The sequence below is a fragment of the Ceratotherium simum genome, chromosome 4, assembly GCF_057802395.1.
Source record: "Ceratotherium simum simum isolate JZ-2026a chromosome 4, ASM5780239v1, whole genome shotgun sequence".
Lineage (NCBI taxonomy): Eukaryota > Metazoa > Chordata > Mammalia > Perissodactyla > Rhinocerotidae > Ceratotherium > Ceratotherium simum.
Window position 1 is genome coordinate 80342144 of NC_141903.1, and position 20051 is coordinate 80362194.

Genomic DNA, 20051 nt, shown 5'->3' on the forward strand with positions numbered 1-20051 from the left:
AATCCGGACTTTTAGAATTTTTTTTTTTTTACTGTGGGAGATACTTTTCTCAATACCTCCCTTGGCTCCTCTCTTGCTCACTTTGAGTACTAGGGATATTCTGCCACATTTTTTGTGTGCCTTCTCTCCCCTCCACACTTATGGCAAGGAAGGAATTGTTGCTTAACAAATACATAATGAATTAATGGAATCTTTCAAAAGAGACAATTAGCCAAAAAAAAAAAAAAAGATCTGAAGTTTCTTCTCCCTGGGCCTTGCTCTGTCTGATTCTAAATTTGGACTGCCCCTAAAGGAGGAAGAAAATAATGAAATGCTTAGGTGTATTCAGACAGAAGTAATCAATTATTCAAGATATCCCTTGGTTTTATTTTAACTTAACCCTTGTGAATACTTCACAAAAATACACATACAGAAGCAAATAAAACTATACAGTCAAACTAAATATCCAGCAGATACAACAAGTAGTCAGAAATTCAAAGATGGATAGCTGTTAAGTGGCTGGTTTGCAAAATCAACTTGGAATTAATGAATACTTTCAACAAAGCATTCTAGGGTATTTTTTTTTAACACATAAAGAAGTCGGTAATCTATAAAATGGTTGAATGGGTAACATGCATTGATCAGTACAATGACCAATAATATTTATTGAATTCAAACTATTTACTGTTGTAAACATTTAACAAAAAGCATTATGAGATCTAAATACAGTCTTTGACAATTCCAACAAAATAAGTGGTATGTTTAAAAAATAAAGCTGATGAGCAATAGATCCATTCTATATATGTTCTTTCAACAGTTCCAGCAAGAGAAATAGCACAGTATTTTTAAAAAGTATACAGCAAAGATTGTTCCTATTATAATCGCAAACTCTGGAAACTGTAAATACAAATAAAGTCATTGAACAGTCAAACGGTCACATTCCTAATCAGGAAGAAGTTACAATAAAGAACAGTCTACAGTCCAGTTGTATTCAATTGTCAACAGAGAATGCTTTTTCTTGTCAGTTGATTTCATAGTTCTTTTTCCAAAAGACAGCAAAACTTTGGCAATTGGATGTATTGAAAATATATTTTCAAAGTTCAAGATACAGTCATACCATTTTGTTAGGTGAAAGGTGATCTGTACACCAAGGCTCAGAGGTTGGTAAAGATTGATTCCATATGTGGAAAAAGTGCAAATATCCTGCACAGATAGCTTACAAAGCTGCTGGCACAGTTATTCACCAGCAGAATCTTGAGTTTTGTTTGCATAGCTCACACATCACTGGAATGTGGAAAGGTGTGCTATTTTTTGGCAAGAGTGAAGGAGACATACTGACGTGAATGATCATGTCAAATCCCCATGCAGAACGCCTGGGCAGAGGCTGCTACCTGACATCATTGGTTTTTGTATACTGGTTTTGTTTTTGTTGAAGCAGTTCTGTTATAGCCAGAAGCTTTTTCAGTACATGCTAGACAAGGAAAAATAATATGAAAATAATTAGTAAATAAATGGAAGCTCAGTCAGAAATTTCAGGGATGGGAACGTGCATTTGAAAAAAGCCCTGTCAACTCAAAGGAATTCATAAAAGAACGTTACCATTCTACTCAAAGCATAAAATTGTGAAAGTTTCTATTCAGTCCTTGACTGAATATCTTTGGTCATAATAAAATTTTTGTACACTGAAGTGAGTAGAAATTCATTTGTTTGACATTCTCATACCTACGTATGCTAGAACAATCTCTAGGATGGAACATCTTGCCAGAAGACAGATTTATCATTATAAATGACACATATTAGGCCCTATAAGATCATAAAAGAGCAATCAGCTTGCAGCCTAGTGAATGCTTTAAAGAATCATGGAAGAAATGATTACCTTGGGCCTAAAATTGTAAACAGCTCCTTTTCTTTTAAAGTCTTAATTGGGCCAAATTCTCCAATAAGAATTCTATTTTTAATTTAATATTTAAAGCAAGTAATATAATAAACCCAGCCCCAGTGTAGCAAGAAGACATTATACATGCCATAAGCATATTAAGGAGGCCCACTGTACATATTCTGCTTAAGTTTCTAAAGTGATCGAAACCGTAATGAGCCAGACGATTATCTAAACTTGATTTTAGAGTCTCAGGTTGAAAAACACTCAGAATCACCAAACTCAGTGCTTTAATATCTTCTAGGAGGTCCCTGTCAAATGGCTGGCCAGTATAGTGACAGTGCTCAGGAGCAGCTTATTAGAAATGCCGGCTTCCAAGGCCACGCTCCAGAATCTGGATCTGGAACTTGAAATATTTGTATCAAACTTCCCAAATAATTCTCCTGTGTTTGACAGTTTGCAAATCACTTGGCCATACACTCACTGTGTGTGTGGGAGAGACAGAGAAACAGAAAAAGCCACATCACTATTGACTTACTGGCTCATTTGCTGTTTTCACAAGTCACTAGTCTATGGACACCACTGTTTTTCAGCAAATGTTAACATTAATCTAGACTCAAGACCAAGATTTGACATTTTGCAGTATCAAAATTACATACTTTTTGGATTATAATTCAGATTCTTAAAAATTTAATGTAACTGATAAATATGCTGACTATAGTGCAGTTATTTATTACCTCTCAGAGTCTTATGCTGACATTCTGCTTAAGTGCTAATGAAACATCATTGTTAACGAAGGCTGTCAGAAACCTACCTGCTGTGCACCACGCTCGTTACTAAGCGTTCGCAGTTCATCTGAATGGGCCACGCAGATCTCATGCAGTGCTGCTAAATCACGGGACAAGTCAGTTCTAGAATGTTCTGTAGTGTCCGGAAGTTCAGGTACATTCTTTAAGGGAATCATAAAACTGCATTTAGAAATACAAATCTTTATAGCCTCTTCTGAAAAGGTCCTGATTGGTTACAGTAGATAGAATTTTTAACATATAACATTCTCTTAAATTTCTCTTAAAATGTAATATGCAGTGCTAATCCTGATAAAACATAAATTTTGTGACCTCAGCATTCACATCAAAACCAGGTTCCATTTTCTTCCATAGCATGGCAGAATACTGTGCAGCATTATTGCTGTTCTAAATAAATGGGTTTCCTAAACTTTATCAGGAGTTTTTTCTTGATCTGGAACATATGGCAAATAAAGAATGTAAGCATTAACTGCTCATCTGGATTCAGTGTCACCTAAACTTAAAATTCCTCCACTCTTTCAGACTGATTTTCATTATTAAGCTACTACAGTTTGTCCATATATCAGCATATATAAGTAAGAGCTACATTATAAAAGTGTGATGAGACTCTGTCAGGCCTACAATTATCTGTGGACTATGCCCAAAACACTTGCTAATGTCTGGAAATGATCAGTGTTCATTATGGTATCTTCAGATAGGTTTCATAAAGTAACTTAGTCACTATAATAAGTTGATAGTACTTTATTAGCACTAAATACTGATGTTATTTTGAGCATTAACATGTGCTCAGATTACCAGTAGTTTTGAATAAATCCATTCCTCTCCCTAGTGGTGCCAATATTTGCTATACATTCCTAAAAACTGCAAACACTCGGTTTTCTATGGTATAAAGAAATGTAATTCATTCTTAATTCATTAATTGCCTCATTCATTTATTCATTCAGTGAATGAAGGAGTACAGAGATGAAAGACACTACAGTATTTGCCTTCAGACAGCTTACCATCTAGTAGAGAAGACATCACAGCAACACAGTTATATAGCAAAGATATGCAGAGGATACTCAGGAAGCAGAACAAAAGGTATTTAATTCAGGTTTAGGGCTCAGCAAAGCCTTCCTGAAGGAGATGTTTGAGGTGAGTCTTTAAAGATAAATTTGATTTATACTAGTAAAGGAATAGAAGAGTATGAGGAGACTGGATGAGGATTTGAATTTCGGGAGTCTTAAGCAGTGTGAAAGTCTAGATTGTGTGGTATAACTAGGAGGAAAGTGATAGGGAAAGCTGGACTGTAGATCCTTGTGATTATGGAAAATAAATGGAGTCCCAACCATAAATCTAAAAATCCAGAAATATGACTTGAGATAAAACTAGCTAGCCTTAAATACTGGACAGTTTTCACACAGATCCTTAAACATTATTAGAGTAAAAATGTTTCTTCAATTACTGACCAACTATAGTTTTTGGTAATTAGAAATATTAATACCTTCAAAACTTGGCAGGAGTTCACATATAGAAACATGATGGACATTTAGCATTTGCCCCTTTATTTCTCAGTTTCATTATAAATACAGAGCTATGCTATACATAATTTCTTACACACTAGTTTTTATACCTGAAGTTGCAAACTTGGGGCCCACAGGCAGTGCTGATTGGTTTGACTGCACAGTGGTGGTGTACTTGTGTTTTTAACTGAATCTGAATGCGTTAAGGCAGAACATGGGCACCTCACTCTCCTACCCTAGCATTTCCTAATACCATACACATGGCTAAATTCACATACACATGCTCCCTTTCTGCTTTCTCTATTTATGAACCAAATTACTAATTTATTTATTTAGTTTTAAATTGATTCAATATCTGAAGATCTATAACAATCAAGACAATTCAACTTTACTAAGAAATCCAGGGTCTTAGAAATTATTTAAAAATTCCCTATTTTTAATTTTATCATCACAATTTATTTTATTTATAAAGGCCCAAATAAGGCATAGGTAGTCCCACTGAATTAAGTATGTTATTGTTGGAAAAGCAACAAGAATACTCATTCTCCAATCCATTTACTCCTTTAACCTGGTCAGAACTGTAGGTCATCCAGCTTGTTTCAAATTCCATACAGTAGCAGCAAAGGAAAAGTAGCTCAAGTGGCAAAAGACTGTCATTGTGGTGAGATGGAATAGCTGAGAGGATCATCCAAGACAAGACAGAAACTAAAAAATGACACCAGAAGCCCAAAAGCCGCAACAGAGTATGCTTTACACTAAATAGTGTCAACTCTTTAGTGTAATAAATGGTTATAACTATAATCAAACAAAATAATTTGTTTAGGAAGGTAGACAAAAATATGCAGCTTTGTCTTTTTTTTTCTTAATTCTGGATAGAAAATCTTTCTAAAAGTCGTTGCTTAAATGAATTAACTCTCAGCTATACTAACTACCGTTCTGCAAGTACCTGAAAAATTATATACATACCCCAAGTTCATCTAAAAACATGATCATACGATGTTTGTTACTTTTGATGAATGGATTGACACCTTCCATATAGGGCTCCTAAAAATGTAAAAATGAAAAGCTTACTATATACATCCAGAACAAACATTATTGTCTGATCTATAACAGAAATCATACATGTAGCAAGAGGTCTTATAAATCAATAATTAATCATACAGTGACAGTATTTTCCTAATATAAACAAACAGCTATACTGAGAAACTGGAGTATTTTTTATGAAAGAATAACAAATTCTGGAGGAAAACAAATTAGAACACATAGTCTAGCAGACACAAATTGCTTATATGTAATTCATTCAAAAATAATTACTGAGAAACTATTATTTGCCAAGCACCAAGACAAACTTGAGGACAACCCAGAGGTTAGAATCTCGCAGAGAATATAGGGAATTAAAATACAGTGTGGTAAGGACTGCAGTAGGAAAATATATTACTCATAACCTGCCTCAGGACTCACATACATTCAAAAGCTAAGCCATATGTATAAACTGCCCTTCATACTAAAATCTTAAGCCTATTTAAAAATATGCTACATTATAATACAGTAAAGGGTCGGTATTAACAGAAGCTCTCTTAAAATCAGTAAGAAACTGAATAAGAAGATGACATAAAGACCTAAATAGTCAATTCCAAAGGAATACATATGAAAAATTGTTCAGTCTCTCCAAAAGTAATGAAATAATGAAACACAAAGTAACATTATGCCTTTCAGATTGGCAAAAATTACAAAGAATAATTCATTGAGTTTTGGCAAGACTGTAGGGAACAAAAAGTCTTAGTTTTTTTTTACTGCAAAGTTAAAATAACTGGATGAGTTTGATAGTTGTTATAGCAACATTTATTTACAGTGACAAATTAGAAGCATCTAAATATCCAATAGAGGACTACTTAATATCTACATGGTGGCATACTAAATAATCATTCAGAATAATAAAATAGTTATCTGTTTCCAGGTACGGCAAGAAGTTTGTTACATATTGACAAAAGCAGGTGACACAGTATGATACTTACAGAATATTAAGAGTCATTATCCTTAGGTAGTGGGGTCACATATGGGTGTTTTAAAAATTTATCTGAGTTTTAATATTTACAGTGAATAGTTTATTGTGAAGTAAATAAAAAATGGTTGGGGTGCATTTAAAAATATGCTCATTGATTTTTATATTTAAAAGTGGTAGAATCTGAGTTTACTGGAAATTGAAAAAATAGTTTTCCATAACGGCTAAAACAGTGGTTTTTAAAATTCCATTATTAAAATGTAAAATCTAAACAAAACATTTTAAAAATGTGAACATACCAACAAAAATATAAATTCTCTTTATGAAATATCCACTGTTGAAAATTTACTTAAGCTATATTTTATGGTTTTATCATGTCAATGTTTCATTCATTGTGACATTTTAAAGTATCAAAATGTTTTTACCTTAGCTCCAAATTCCACAAGATTTGCTAAGTTCTGCACAGATTTAGCCACTAATATCAGTGTTCTTGCAGCAATAGGAGATGGGGAATCTATAAGAGAATTGGGCACAGCTAATGACACCAACTCCAAAGATACTTCCAGGTAAACCATTATAAATTTAGCACTTTAATATTTCTTTACTGTTAAAAATACTAACATTCTTCTATTCAGTACTCATAATGCTTTTTGGAAAATGTATGACCTGTATAATTCAAAAGAACTTGAGTTAAAGGGGGGGAAAACTGAATATACCCATCAGTGCTTCTAGTTTTGTGAAAAGGGTTCTACAAGATTCAGCAATTCCCAACGGGTTGATAATATTTCAAAATACCTCAAAGCTTTATCTTTACTGCTAGGAAGACTGTCACTCCACACACACTTCGGGACAATTCACAGAGCTAATTTCAACCCACTCAGGTTAGCAATTGGCAATCTCAGCAATTCCCTGCTGCCAACCTCCACTGACTACAAACAATTCACTTAAAGCTCAATAACAAAGATGAAGTCTGGGACCTCTGCTTTATTTTGAGGAGAAAAACATACAATTTAATAAACTTTTAAAATATTTTAAAGATTAGTCAGGAAACATTTCCCGATAAAATATAGATAGTAGAATGTAAAGTATTTGTGGCTATTAAATATAAGCCCTGAAACTTATATTTTACAGTAAAAACCTGTAGGTAGTCTACCTGACTGACTGGTTTTAGATTGTACTTTGTATCTTAAGCTGCTAAACTATAAACAGTAGTGCCTAGTGATTCAGAGGCCAACATTCAGATAAATAAATCTCTCCAAAATAATTCTAAACTCTAGACCCACAGATTTAACCATTTTAGTAGCAACAGAACATAATTACAGAGATGTGATGACTATAAAGTTAAAACTTAAGTATTCCAAAAAATTTTTTATACAACTTTGAGCTTCAAAGTAAGAAAAAATGGTTCAGGTTCCTTCTGTTAATAATGGCTCATTATTATGTTCATGGTCACAAATATCACTCTTACCCTGTCTTTGAAAAAAGCCTACAACATCTGCAAGTCATTCCATAATGGACATATATGGGTAAAAAGCAAAACCAAATCTGGTTTATGGGGGTTTAAAATGGCCAATTAACATAATATAACTGGCAACAAGAAATCTCTAATCTCTCAGGGCCACTTCCTTCATAAGTATTCACAGAGCACTACTGCAAGTGTAGCTATAATTTTAATTAGATCTTAAAATCCAACTTGCAGGGGTAGTGACAGGGTGTAGCATGGGCTTAAAGCACACAGAAAGCTCTTCTTCTCAACTTGCAAAAGCCAAGTTGCAGACTAGAAAAAGTCATCATAATACGAGTTTGAGAGACAGGTAGGAATGGAAAAAAAGTGATGTGTGTCTAATGATGCTATTTTAGGCGTCAGATATTAGATGGAAAGAAAGGGTAAGAAGTAAAATGGAAAGAAAAGGTAAAGTAGCAAAAAGAAGGAAGAAAAAAAGGGTGTTTTGGAATGTTTTACGCCAAGTCTTAGAATCGGATAATAAAAAAAAAGAAAAAATGAGTAACTTTACTAAATAGTATGAAACTTCATTCTAATGTTTTAAATTTCAAAATGTATCAAAAGCTGATTACCTGAGATGATATTAAACATCCGTGGATTCAGGATGGCAGGACAGATAAGTCGAAGAAAAACAAAACCACTGAATGGGAGGGAAATTTTTTTTTTAGAAAACTACTACATATATATGTTACATTAAAATAATAAATATAAACAAAATTTTTAATACTCGTAGAACCATGAACTTTGAACTAATGTAGGGAAGCTCAAACATGGCTTTAAGAAAATAATAAGCTAAAGTATCTTACTACAAGAACATATTTATTTGCCTCTGAAATATATTATTCACTTTTCCCAAAGTTGGAATTTTAGATTTACTTTGGGAGGATTTAAGTTGTATCTGTAGCATTTACTGTCTTATCTATTTATTTATTCTAAGCTAGTAGTGCATTTTATACTTACTTTGAGGAAGTAGTGTCCTTAGGAACAGTAAGAATTTCTGAAATACTACAGGACTACAAATAAACCTTTCTATAGATACATAGTCCTATAAGGTCTAAAACTTTCATTCTCTCACTTCTCTTTCTTTCTTTAAACAGAGCAGCCCAGTAAAGTCTGTTATAAATCAAGTTAATTATATTGATTTTGTTGATGAGTCATATAAAAATAAGAACCCACTGTACTAGGGAAAAAGTGACTTCTTGATAAATGAAAATGTATACAACAGAATGCTAAAAGCTTTTATGGCAATAAAGACTAAGACATTAGGCTTTCTAAAGTTAAAAAAAAAAAAAATTCTCAAATTACAAAAGGATAATACCAAAAACAAAAATCAGTATAAAAACGCCTGGCTTAACAACCGTTGTCATATACGATTTACCTGCTAATCTGACTCTGGGAACAATGTATAATGTAAAACTGCAAGCTTCTATAGCTATTCCTAGTCTGCCTCCTTAAGTTTCCGGTAGATGATAAATGTCATCATGTAGATAATTCTTCTCTAATTCCTTTTTTAAGAGGAATCCACACTAAGAATTAACCTCTTACTTGCCCCTCGTAAAGATAAGTATTATTCCCAAAATAGTTGATAAAATTCCTTCCAGAGATTAAAATAATCGCACAGTCTCTGTTGTCTGTTAGAGTGGATTACCCAACTTCTCAGTATTTACCTTCCAACATGACAGTCTGCTAATTTTTGGACTCCTAGAAAATGAGTATGTTATTTCTCAGACAGCATTTATTGCAATTATAATATACAACAATTATTAAGTCTTTAAATTTCAGTCTTTTAAATTAATTTATGAAGAATCTTGCTTGAAAACATTTAAATACTTTAGGTTTCTGAATCTGAAATATAACCTGGCAACACTGGACCATAAAAGAAATTCGGTGGGTACATCTACTTTCTTTTGAGTTTTGAGAGGTGATTTTAAATTTAAGAGCTATACTAGGTACCAACACATAAATTTAAAAGCTCACTAGGGACAGAAATCATCAACTTGGTCATAAATGCCCCTTAAAACACTCTGTAGTATCAAATAATCCAGATAGCAGAATTTCCTGCTGTTTGCTTAACAGTTATACTTGTTTGAAATTTCTAGTTGATAGAACAGTTTTAATTTACATTACACACATAACTGTGCTGAAACATTATATGCTTGTAATTCTTTTCTATTCCTCTCAATCACTTTTACTAAAGCCAAGAAATACAGAATCTACAATTCTTAAATATTTATGTCATATCATTACTAACAAAGAGAGATTTTACCTGTAAAAAGAGTAGAAGCCTCTTTACAAAATTTAGGTTGTGGGAGCAGGATTAACATGTTTTCAAAACTAATTATATAATATTGGTGTCTTTGGTGGTTGCCTAATTTTTTTTTAATGGGATATAACATGACTGGCAGTATATATCCTACAGAATAAATTATATTATTATTAGACTGCTATATTCTCTGATGCTTTTGCACTAAATTTCCAACCGTCTTGAATGAGTTGGGGTGTGGTTAACAAAAGCCTGCAACAGTGTAGATATTAGATTAACTGCAAGGATATTAGATTGGGTCCTAGAAGGTTTGCCTTTAGTTCTACCTTAGCCACTAACTTTCTATACAACCTTAAGCAAACAAATGTAACCTCTACAGATTCTGCTTCCTCATTGGAAAAATAAGTTAAAGTAATGATAATGAAGTCCCCTTATATAAGCTACAAAATTCTGTGACTTGTCAAAGCAGTTTCTCCTAATTATTGCACAGTGAGCACACTGAAACAGCTTCAGAACCAGAGGCTCTGGCTGGAGATTAGCCCAGAGGCACAGACTGTGTTAGAAACCAATTAATTAATATCTAAATGGCTCAATTATTGCTCTTCCTTCTTAGCACCAAATCAATTTCTCTCTCTCTCCCTCTTCTTCTCTCTGTATGTGTATGCATGTATGTGTGTGTATGAAGAGTACTATATGAAGTTACCTACAGATTTTGTTGGTTATATAACTTTTAACCTCATTCTATAAGATAAAAACTCCCCAATAGTCCCCAATAGTTAACTGACTATAAATGTATGTTCAGGTTTTTAGAAAATGCATAGTACCTTCCAAAAAAACATAGTAAGTTAAAGTTTACGAGCCATCTGAACTCAGAAAATATTCAACAGGGCTCTGACATAAAAATAAAAGATCTTGAATTGTACACTGTTAGTCTTCAAACTTTCACAAATTTTTATCCCCTATCAGTATGTGTTGTGTACAACAATGTAACAAATGAATTATGAGCCTTACCTAACAACTCTTGTTCTCATGGTGGTATTTGTAGGCCACTTGTGCTGAACAGATTTCTGTAAACACCCATAAATATATCTCAGTGTCCTGCCAAAATAACACAATCATCTCAATACAGAAAGCAAGGGAAAAGACTGATCTCGTTGCTGCCGAAAGCTTAATTTACCAAATGCACGAATTTTAACACAACTGGCCTTTTCCCCCAAAAAAGTACTTTGCTAAAAGTAATGAGAGAGACATTTAGCAAGGGATAAGGAAAACTTAAAAAGTTTTCATCATCAGTTCATTTAGCCAGTTCTTTACATTTACTCTGGAAGAATCTTACCATTTTTAGACTACTTAGAGCCAGATTTTGACTTAACTTCTTCTAACTGAATAAGTGAGTTCACTAACTCTGGAAGCCATTAAGCAGATACTGAATAATTATCTGGTGGATATTTTGAGCAAGATATTCAAGTATAGATTGGATAGAAACATGCCTTATATGATCTCCTCAAATCTGAGACTATAAACTTCTATTCATTCCCCAAGTTACTACTGGGGACATACTGGCCTGTATAAAAACATGATTTATTTTAATGTAAATATTTCACTCTGGTTTCTTTAAGTCATTCTTTTTCCTTAAACACAATTCATCTTATAAAGATTAACTTTTTCAGAGTATAACATCAGGACAGTGGAAAAGCTTACACATGTTTTAGAAATACAAATTTTTCAAAATGCAGATATACAATTTCTTGTCAAATTAAAATTTCACCACTTACGGTGGAAGTATTTCTGAAGCCATGAATATTTTCTCCACAAGCTCTGAAAGTATGTTCAATAGGTGTGCTAAATTAGTGTTCACATCTTCATTTTTTTCTAACTTTGATGGACTTAACTAAGAGAAGGAATAAATCAATATAAATGCATCTTGGCAATGACAAATGCAAATGAATCAAGGTAATCAAACAGTTGTTTTCAACGTTCTCTATTTTTCCATTTTTCAATCTGCATTAGTCTTTTGAGGGGGTGAGTATAAATGGGAATTTTTAAGTAGTTTGCTACTATGGAACTCCTTCTAATGGGTTTGTTACCATTAATCCCAATTACTCAACTGAAGAGCCAGAAGTGATTATTCAACAATTTTCAGTTGCTTTGGGATCAATATACAGTATTATAGTTCTCTTCTATTTATTTAACACACTTTACCATAGACTTGCACAGGCACAGAAAATTGGATTAGACTTTATTTTTTTCCTTTAAATTTTTGTTTTTGTTTTTGTGAGGAAGATTGGCCCTCAGCTAACATCTGTACCAATCTTCCTCTCTCTTTGCTGAGGAAGATTAGCCCTAAGCTAACATCTATGCCAATCTTCCTCCACTTTGCATATGGGATGCCACCACAGCATGGCTTGATAAGCAGTGCATAGGTCCACGCCCGGGATCCGAACCCATGAAACCCGGGCCACCAAAGCAGAGCACGCAAACTTAACTGCTCTGCCACTGGGCCAGCCCCAAGACTTTATTTTAAATATAGTATTCTCAACTAGAAGACAAAAAATCCAGTTTCAGTGGCCACGTATTCACAAATATACTAGGAGTATTTAAATGTGAAGGAACATCACCATACTATTATTATAAAATCTATCTTAATTCTATTTATTTGAGGAAAAAAACTGATTTAAAATAGAGAAGCTTTTCTAAATGAGATAAGATTTATTTAATACCTAATAAAACACCAAATGCCTTAAGCAGAATCATGAACCTTTCTCAGAACTTTTCCAGCAATCCTTAAAATCCGAGAGTTCTGATCTAGAATCAGTGGAGTAGATTTCTCCATGTTAAGTCTAAGCTCACTAGCCTGGATCCAACATCCAGAGACGCTCTGCAGACTTGCTGCATTTCTGTATCCTTTACAGTTAGGCCAACTATGGCGTTCCCTCAGGTTTTCACCACTAAATCACTGATTTCTTCCCTTGAGTAAAAACTGACAACTTAGGGCAGAATTAACATTTAACAGCTCCTAGTGTAGATTATCAAAAGCAATTCCTTATTTTATTAATTTTGTATCAAATCTAAAAAATATTTACTATTTTCTTCCTGTAGTTGCTCTACCTTCAAAATAAAATGAGAGAACAGCCATATAAGTGAGATTCCATTCTTTATCTTAATGGCTTATTATGAAATTTACACTGAAGCCTTAATAATTAATCCTAAGAGGATGTTTTTTATTTGCTTTTGAGGGGAATATCTTGTATCGCTGCTCCCCCCCAAAAAAAAACCTTCAAGGACAAACCTAGAAGTTATTACGAAATGCCACACAGAACTTAACTAGGTTATACAACAGAAATCTCTAGCAAAAACTTAACAATTTATGTTATGCACACCTTCTGAAAGTAGCACATACTTTTTATCATTAGTACAGTAGGAGAAATAAAGTACTTTCACGAATTTCTGGTACAATTTGAGGTTTTTAATCTCAATATAAAGTACATCTTTTTGAAAAAATCTGTTTTGCATAACATTTTTCTAAATGTATTACAAAAGGTATAACTGCTCTGAGGAATAATTTTAGAAAGCTAATATATTTTCCTTAAAATGTAATTAGCTATAAAGTATTACCTCTTAAAATATGCTCTTTGCTGAAATACTTAAAACATTAAATTCTTACCTCACAAGACTGCTTGCTTTCCATTATCTTTAAGATACAGTCTTTCAAAGCATGATGAACAAATTGTGTGGCAGTGGCTTTCATATACTGCTCCATCAAGGTGCTTGCAAGTGTTGTGGCTCGAAATAGGGTAGTGGCTTCATCTACATAAATATTTATATTAAAAGATTATTTGTAAAGAATTGTACTAATGTGAACCAAATTGCAAATTAAGTGAACTCATTTTTTTCTCAACAATTATAGCCATTTAAGTATGCTTATTTGCATGCAGCACTGAAGTATTGATCATAATGACATCCTATATTTCTATAGACCTAACTTAAAGACTTTATATCTATTACTTCATTAGATCATAAACAGGATTAGAGATTAACACTGCCATGTTCATATGAAAAACCAAAAGCTTAGAAAGGTTATATGATTTAAGACCAAAGAGCCAGTGAGTGACAAAACTAGGACCAGAATCCAGCTTCGCTGTTCACTGAGCCCATGCTTTGAAAAATCCGAGTTAATTTCCAAATAAGATATAACATAAAATCCCAGTATAAATTAATTTATTAACCTAAAACATGCCTATTAATGACTTTAAATAGAATCCTAAGAAATACAAATATTACCAGAAAAGACAATTTCAGTGTAAAATATGTACCACCACTTTATCTTTCCTGACAAATCTATATGTTTTTACATTTTCTATGATTAGGAAGAAATAGTTCTAGATGTTATGGTTTATTTGGGGGAACCTAGAAGCAAGGCCTGTTATGAAGTCAAAGTGCTGGACCTGGTTTATTCTGACATAATTCTAAGTCATTACAAAGCACTATATGTGCTCAGCTATACTGCCTGGAAACTACCTACTATAGAAGCTAGAAATAAGATGCAGCTGACGGGCCGGCCCTGTGGCTTGGTGGTTAAGTGTGTGCGCTGCGATGCTGGCGGCCCGGGTTCGGATCCCGGGTGCGCATTGAGGCACCACTTCTCTGTCCATCCTGAGGCCGAGTCCCACATACAGCAACTAGAAGGGTGTGCAGCTATGACATACAACTATCTACTGGGGCTTTAGGGGCAAAAAATAAAATAAATAAAATCTTTAAAAAAAAAAAAAAAGATGCAGCTGACACCCAGCTCTCATGCACTGAATTAGTAAGTAAAAAATAAACAAGAGAACATGCTAACTATACCAAACTAAACAATAATCAAGCACTATAAGCCATTGCTCTGCACACAGAAGTCACTTTCTTACGGCTTCTACTACTAATTTGCCGCAAGAGAAACTTGAATCAGAGATACTAACCCCACGTATTAGCCAACGTAAGAATCAAAACTGATATTCCAACTGTAATTTTTAATGAAGGAAAAACAGAGTAACTTCTTGTGCAAAATGATGTAACTATTTATTATATTCTAAGATAGAGTCCATACATACTTGATATATAAAATCTAATCATTAACCCAGTTTTTAAAAGTATCACACTAACACATCCATACTATACCTTCCATGCTTATTTCTCTGTCATTTAGTGTACATAATAACAATGATTCAAGCTTTTCATGAAGAAAAATCCTCAGTAGGATGCTAGCCAGTAGTGTTCGGTCCTGTCCACACACATGTGATAAAGCATAGACTACATGAAGCTCCTTTTGCAGCATAAGCTAAAAATGACATCAACAAAGATTACTGAAAGTACACAGGATTCAGCATTCTCAGTGAGATTAACAGGAAATATGTTCTTTTATATGTTCTTATATTTAGGAATATGTTCTATTGAATAGATTTATTAAAAATAGAATGAGTCTGTAGCCTACATATTTATAATCACTTAAGACCAACATCATACTACCACAAAGTTTTTCAACCTTCTCTGCCTGTCAGTGAGCCACTAAGTGATGAAATTACTATATTTAATGTAGTGGATCTTTTATTAAATGTTAAATATTTCTGTTAATGCCATCAAAAATAATTAGACTGGAAAATAACTTAATACCTCTTTAAATTCACTGTACTCTTCTTCTGGCATGATTTTTTCCATAGAATATCGTGCTCGGACACGCAGGGATCCTGGTTCAATACCTTTTAATGGTATATGGGAGCTGAGCAAAAACCATTCATCCGTGGCATGCCCTTTCTGCAACCGGCTCAACTGGCAGCGCATAAATACTTTGATAGAAAAACATCAAATGATTACTATCTAAAAAGATGACAGTACAATTAGTCACAAGTAAATTTTCCTGATATTCTGTCTTCTCTATAGTGTTAAATGCTTTTTATTAAAGGCATTTTCAGTGATATCACAAATTTAATACTTAATGCTTTGCTTCATTCAGTTACTGAATGCCTACCATGTGCCAGACTCTGTGACAGACAGGGGTGTGAGACATAGACATGATTAAGACACGGTCTCTGACTTGCACAGAGGTCACAGTCTAGCCAAGAAGGCAAGAAATCAATTATACCGTGTGATAAGTGCTGTTAAGAGTGGTTAATGCTAGTGGAGAACAGAGAAACAGTATCTAATTCAGCCTTCAGAGGTTAAAAATCCATTCCAAACAGGTAACTCTTAAGTTGACTTGTAATGGGGTATGGAAGTGTAGCTAAGTAGAAAGGTAGAGGGGAAAAAAAAGAAAGCAGTCCAAATAGAAAGTATGGTGGATGCTTTGCAACTCCATGGATAATTTAGGAGCTATAAGACAGCTGGTATAGCTGCAGAGAAGGATATACAAAAGATCACACAGTGAGAGCAAGAGTGGAGGGGTGGATGAGGACAGGGCCTCTCTTCTATGTCATTACTAGGGGGTTTGGATTTTGTCTTAAAAGTAATGGGGAACCACTACAAAATGTTAAGCATTTAAATAGTACAGAAATTATAGAATAAACGTATTGTAGAGAAAAATTCAGGCTTTGATCTATTAGTACATATTGTATCTTTCCCTGAGCCTGACTTTTAAGAAGGTATTAACCTAATTCACTCTGATACAATTTTTGCTAAATCCCACCGCCACCTGTTTCAGCAACAGGCTGGGAAAAGGCCTGCCACTAAGAACAAGAACTGGGAGGGTCTGACTACCCGAAATGAATAAACAGTGTACTGTAGTTGAAAGAAATTTTTTTTAATTGAGTGCTTTTTTTCACTTACATGCAAAGTATAGGAAAGTAGGAAAAACCTAAAAAGTAGAAAGGCGGTAAAGGGGAAGCACCACAGAAAGATGACCACTGCTAGTGTTTTCTTCTTCCTATTCACTGGGGAGGGCAGGGTGAATAGCTATGTAATCTAATCTTAAAGGCTTCAGTTTACAGTATATGCAGTTTAGCAATTCTGGTCTTTTTTTCTTTCTTAGATACATTTCCTTCTCAACAACCAATACTTTTAGAAGTACAAAAAGAAACTCTCAAATTATACTACTTGCACTTCTATTTTATTTTTTAATTTCCATTTTAGACTACACCACTTCATTATGAATTTAAAACTATATAAAACATGCCTTTTGACTGTAGAAAGAAATTTCTATATTAACTTACAGATATCAGGATCTTTGCTTTTCTTTGTTTTATTACTAAGAGTTATTTCAAATCTGTTGATATCAGGAGGAAGATCACTAAAGGAGAAAGGAGAAAAGGAATTAACAATGTCCTGGCATCCAAATGTTTCATTCCTTTACTTCTGGTATCAAATTTGCCCCTATTTCTGCTACTAAACAACCTGAATGTGCTAGACTTAAAACTAGACTCCAAACATGTTTTATTATTTGGTATACAGGAATACAGACAAGCAAATTATACTTTCCCTACCATCTTTAACCTCCTCAAGTAAATCCTGGAAACATTTTGTATGTGTGTGTTAGTAAATATTTTTGGACTTGCCAGTAATGCTAATTCATATTAATAACTAGGTGAAAAACCAAGGACGTAGCACTTTACTAATAAAAGTTAATAAATACAACAGAAAAAAAATGTATGTACTATTTTTTTTTTAAACTTTTTTTTATTTTTATTTATTTATTTTTATTTTTGTGTGTGTGTGTGTGTGTGTGTGAGGAGATCAGCCCTGTGCTAACATCTGCCAATCCTCCTCTTTTTTGCTGAGGAAGACTGGCCCTGGGCTAACATCCGCACCCATCTTCCTCCACTTTATATGGGACGCCGCCACAGCATGGCTTGCCAAGCAGTGCAGTGGTGCGCGCCTGGGATCTGAACCGGCGAACCCCGGGCCTCCACAGCGAAGTGCACGCACTTACCCGCTTGCGCCACCGGGCCGCCCCTGTATGTACTATTAAAATGCCTGGACTTGGTACCTTGTTTTGCCAGTTTAGATACAAAGACCAAAAAAATGGAAAGAAAATGCAATATGGTAAAAGAAAGTGATTTAATGTAATGATAAAATAACACTTACTCGAAGACAAAGTCTTCTGACCATACAGGGTTTTGTCCTTCCCTTGCATGCGTTTTTGCTACCTGGACACTATTCAGGTAGATGTTACAATATGGATTAGTAAAATGTTTTACTGGGAGTTTATGGGCTTCTTCAATATGTAAAACAAGACTGCTGACCTAAAGAAAACACAAAAATTGTTACCCCAGATTTCAAGAATTATGCATTAGGTTTCAGAGGCAATTACTATAAAAGAAAAACCCAAAATAGCAACTTCTTTTTCCCCTTTTTTGAGAAAATATGACCTTCAGTTATAATTTCCCTTTTATGTGACATATTAAAATACAACATTCAAGCATTTAAAATAATTCTTCCTACTTAAAAAAATGCAATTTTGTTTTACAACTTATTCCTCCAATTATATTCTTGCAGAAATAATGAAATACACCTTTTCTATTATAAAACAATGGTTCAGAGAAAATGAAGTTGAGAGGAGGATTCTTCATTAATATAAGTAAACAACTATCACCACCCAAATCAAAATCCCACGTTATATAATGCTCATCTGGAAGATTTTATTTCTATAAACAGTTTCACAGCTAGAAAATACTTTTAAAACACTGATTCTATCTTCTCATTTTACAGAAAAGGATATAGATCCAAAGAAGCTAAGTTACTTGTCAGTTTTGATGCCAAAACTTAGACCATCTACCTTCTAATATCAGGTCCTCTTTCCCTCTTGGCACCTACTACTCATGGGCCTTGAACAACTCAGCCACTTGGGGCCTTGCCTTCCTCAGATATAAAATTAGGATAAAGTCTCCACTGCAAGTTGTTGTAAACATTAGAGATAATATGTGTAAAGCACACAGCAAAATACCCAACACATAAAAAGGGCTCAAGAGATGTTAGCTATGATTATCTCATAGTATACCTACAAATGATAATTTCATGGCTAAAGTTTCACATAAGACACAATTTGCAAAAATTCAATCTGATTTTCCATGGCTTAAAATATGTTTTGAGAACACAGTGATTATGTGTATAATTAAATGTTCTTGGGGAAAGGATCAGACTTAACAGTTATAGGGAACACAATCTGTAGTCATCTAAATATTAACAATTTATCTACTTCTGCCAACAGAACAAAATATGAAATTCACCAAGCTTACTGGAAATTCCCATAAATAAAACAGGAGTCACTTTGGTCAATAAATATTATACTAAACTTTCCTTAAAACTCCAAGAATGTTAAAATTACCTTTTTTCCAATTACCTAGAGATAACTATAAAGAAAAAAAGCAAAGAAATGGAGAGTATAAAGTTGACTGTACACACCTAAAAAGAGAGAATGCCTAGCTTAACTCCTCATAAATGAACACGTAGGACATGTTAAGGTTTCAAATAAGATGGGATACTACCAGTTATGCAATAGGTTTCAAAAGCAATTACTATAAAATGGAAAACTCGAAAGTTTATTGGGATTAGTACACTTTGAAGTCAGATGATCTTTTCAATAAGTACCTTTAGGTTCCACTTTTTTGAAATAGGCCAAAATAATTTTTTGAAGAAAAAACATAAAAAGGCCCAACAAAACAGTTTCTGTTGTTGTTGGTTCGGTATTGTTATTTTAAATGGAAGAAAAAAAATCGTTGGTATGTATTCAAAAGATGGCATTAAGCACCTAGCAGGTATATAAATAACATTCTCTTTCATAAAGACATAACTATGTCTCCTGCTACTGACGCAAGTGGAAGCATGGCTTTAAAACGCCTGGAAAGATTAACCTCTCTTAAGAACTCCACAGTGTTTGAAATGTTGCCTAAAATAGTTCATATAGAAATAAACATAAAGAGCAAAGTGATAAGGCAAGACGTGAGAATCACAAATCAAAGAAAATTAAGTTTCACCTGACGCAGGCGTTTATTAGATGTCCCTGGACTACTTTTCCGTAAATTGCAAAATGCCTGTAGACCTTTCATCCAATCCTACAAAATATAACACCATTTCAAAGAAATATACTATACAATAGTTTGTTTAGTTTCTAATCATCAATTTTTGTTCAAATTCAATAGTTCTTTCCTTCTC

At 33.7% G+C, this 20051-nt stretch overlaps 1 protein-coding gene across 1 annotated transcript in view; it reads right to left on the bottom strand.

Moving 5' to 3' along the window:
* Positions 1-335: 335 nt before the first annotated feature.
* The window catches only part of RASA1 (RAS p21 protein activator 1), a 97804-nt gene continuing 78088 nt past the window's right edge, over positions 336-20051 (bottom strand). The window contains exons 13-25 of the mRNA XM_004420386.3: positions 19874-19951; positions 17985-18142; positions 17114-17190; positions 15582-15754; positions 15090-15249; positions 13597-13739; positions 11708-11823; positions 10944-11030; positions 8242-8309; positions 6591-6679; positions 5130-5207; positions 2670-2804; positions 336-1450 (exon numbers count right to left, since the gene is read on the bottom strand). Coding sequence (XP_004420443.1) covers positions 1367-1450; positions 2670-2804; positions 5130-5207; positions 6591-6679; positions 8242-8309; positions 10944-11030; positions 11708-11823; positions 13597-13739; positions 15090-15249; positions 15582-15754; positions 17114-17190; positions 17985-18142; positions 19874-19951 — 1446 coding nt within the window. The 3' untranslated portion in view covers positions 336-1366. The remainder of the gene's footprint in view (positions 1451-2669; positions 2805-5129; positions 5208-6590; positions 6680-8241; positions 8310-10943; positions 11031-11707; positions 11824-13596; positions 13740-15089; positions 15250-15581; positions 15755-17113; positions 17191-17984; positions 18143-19873; positions 19952-20051) is intronic.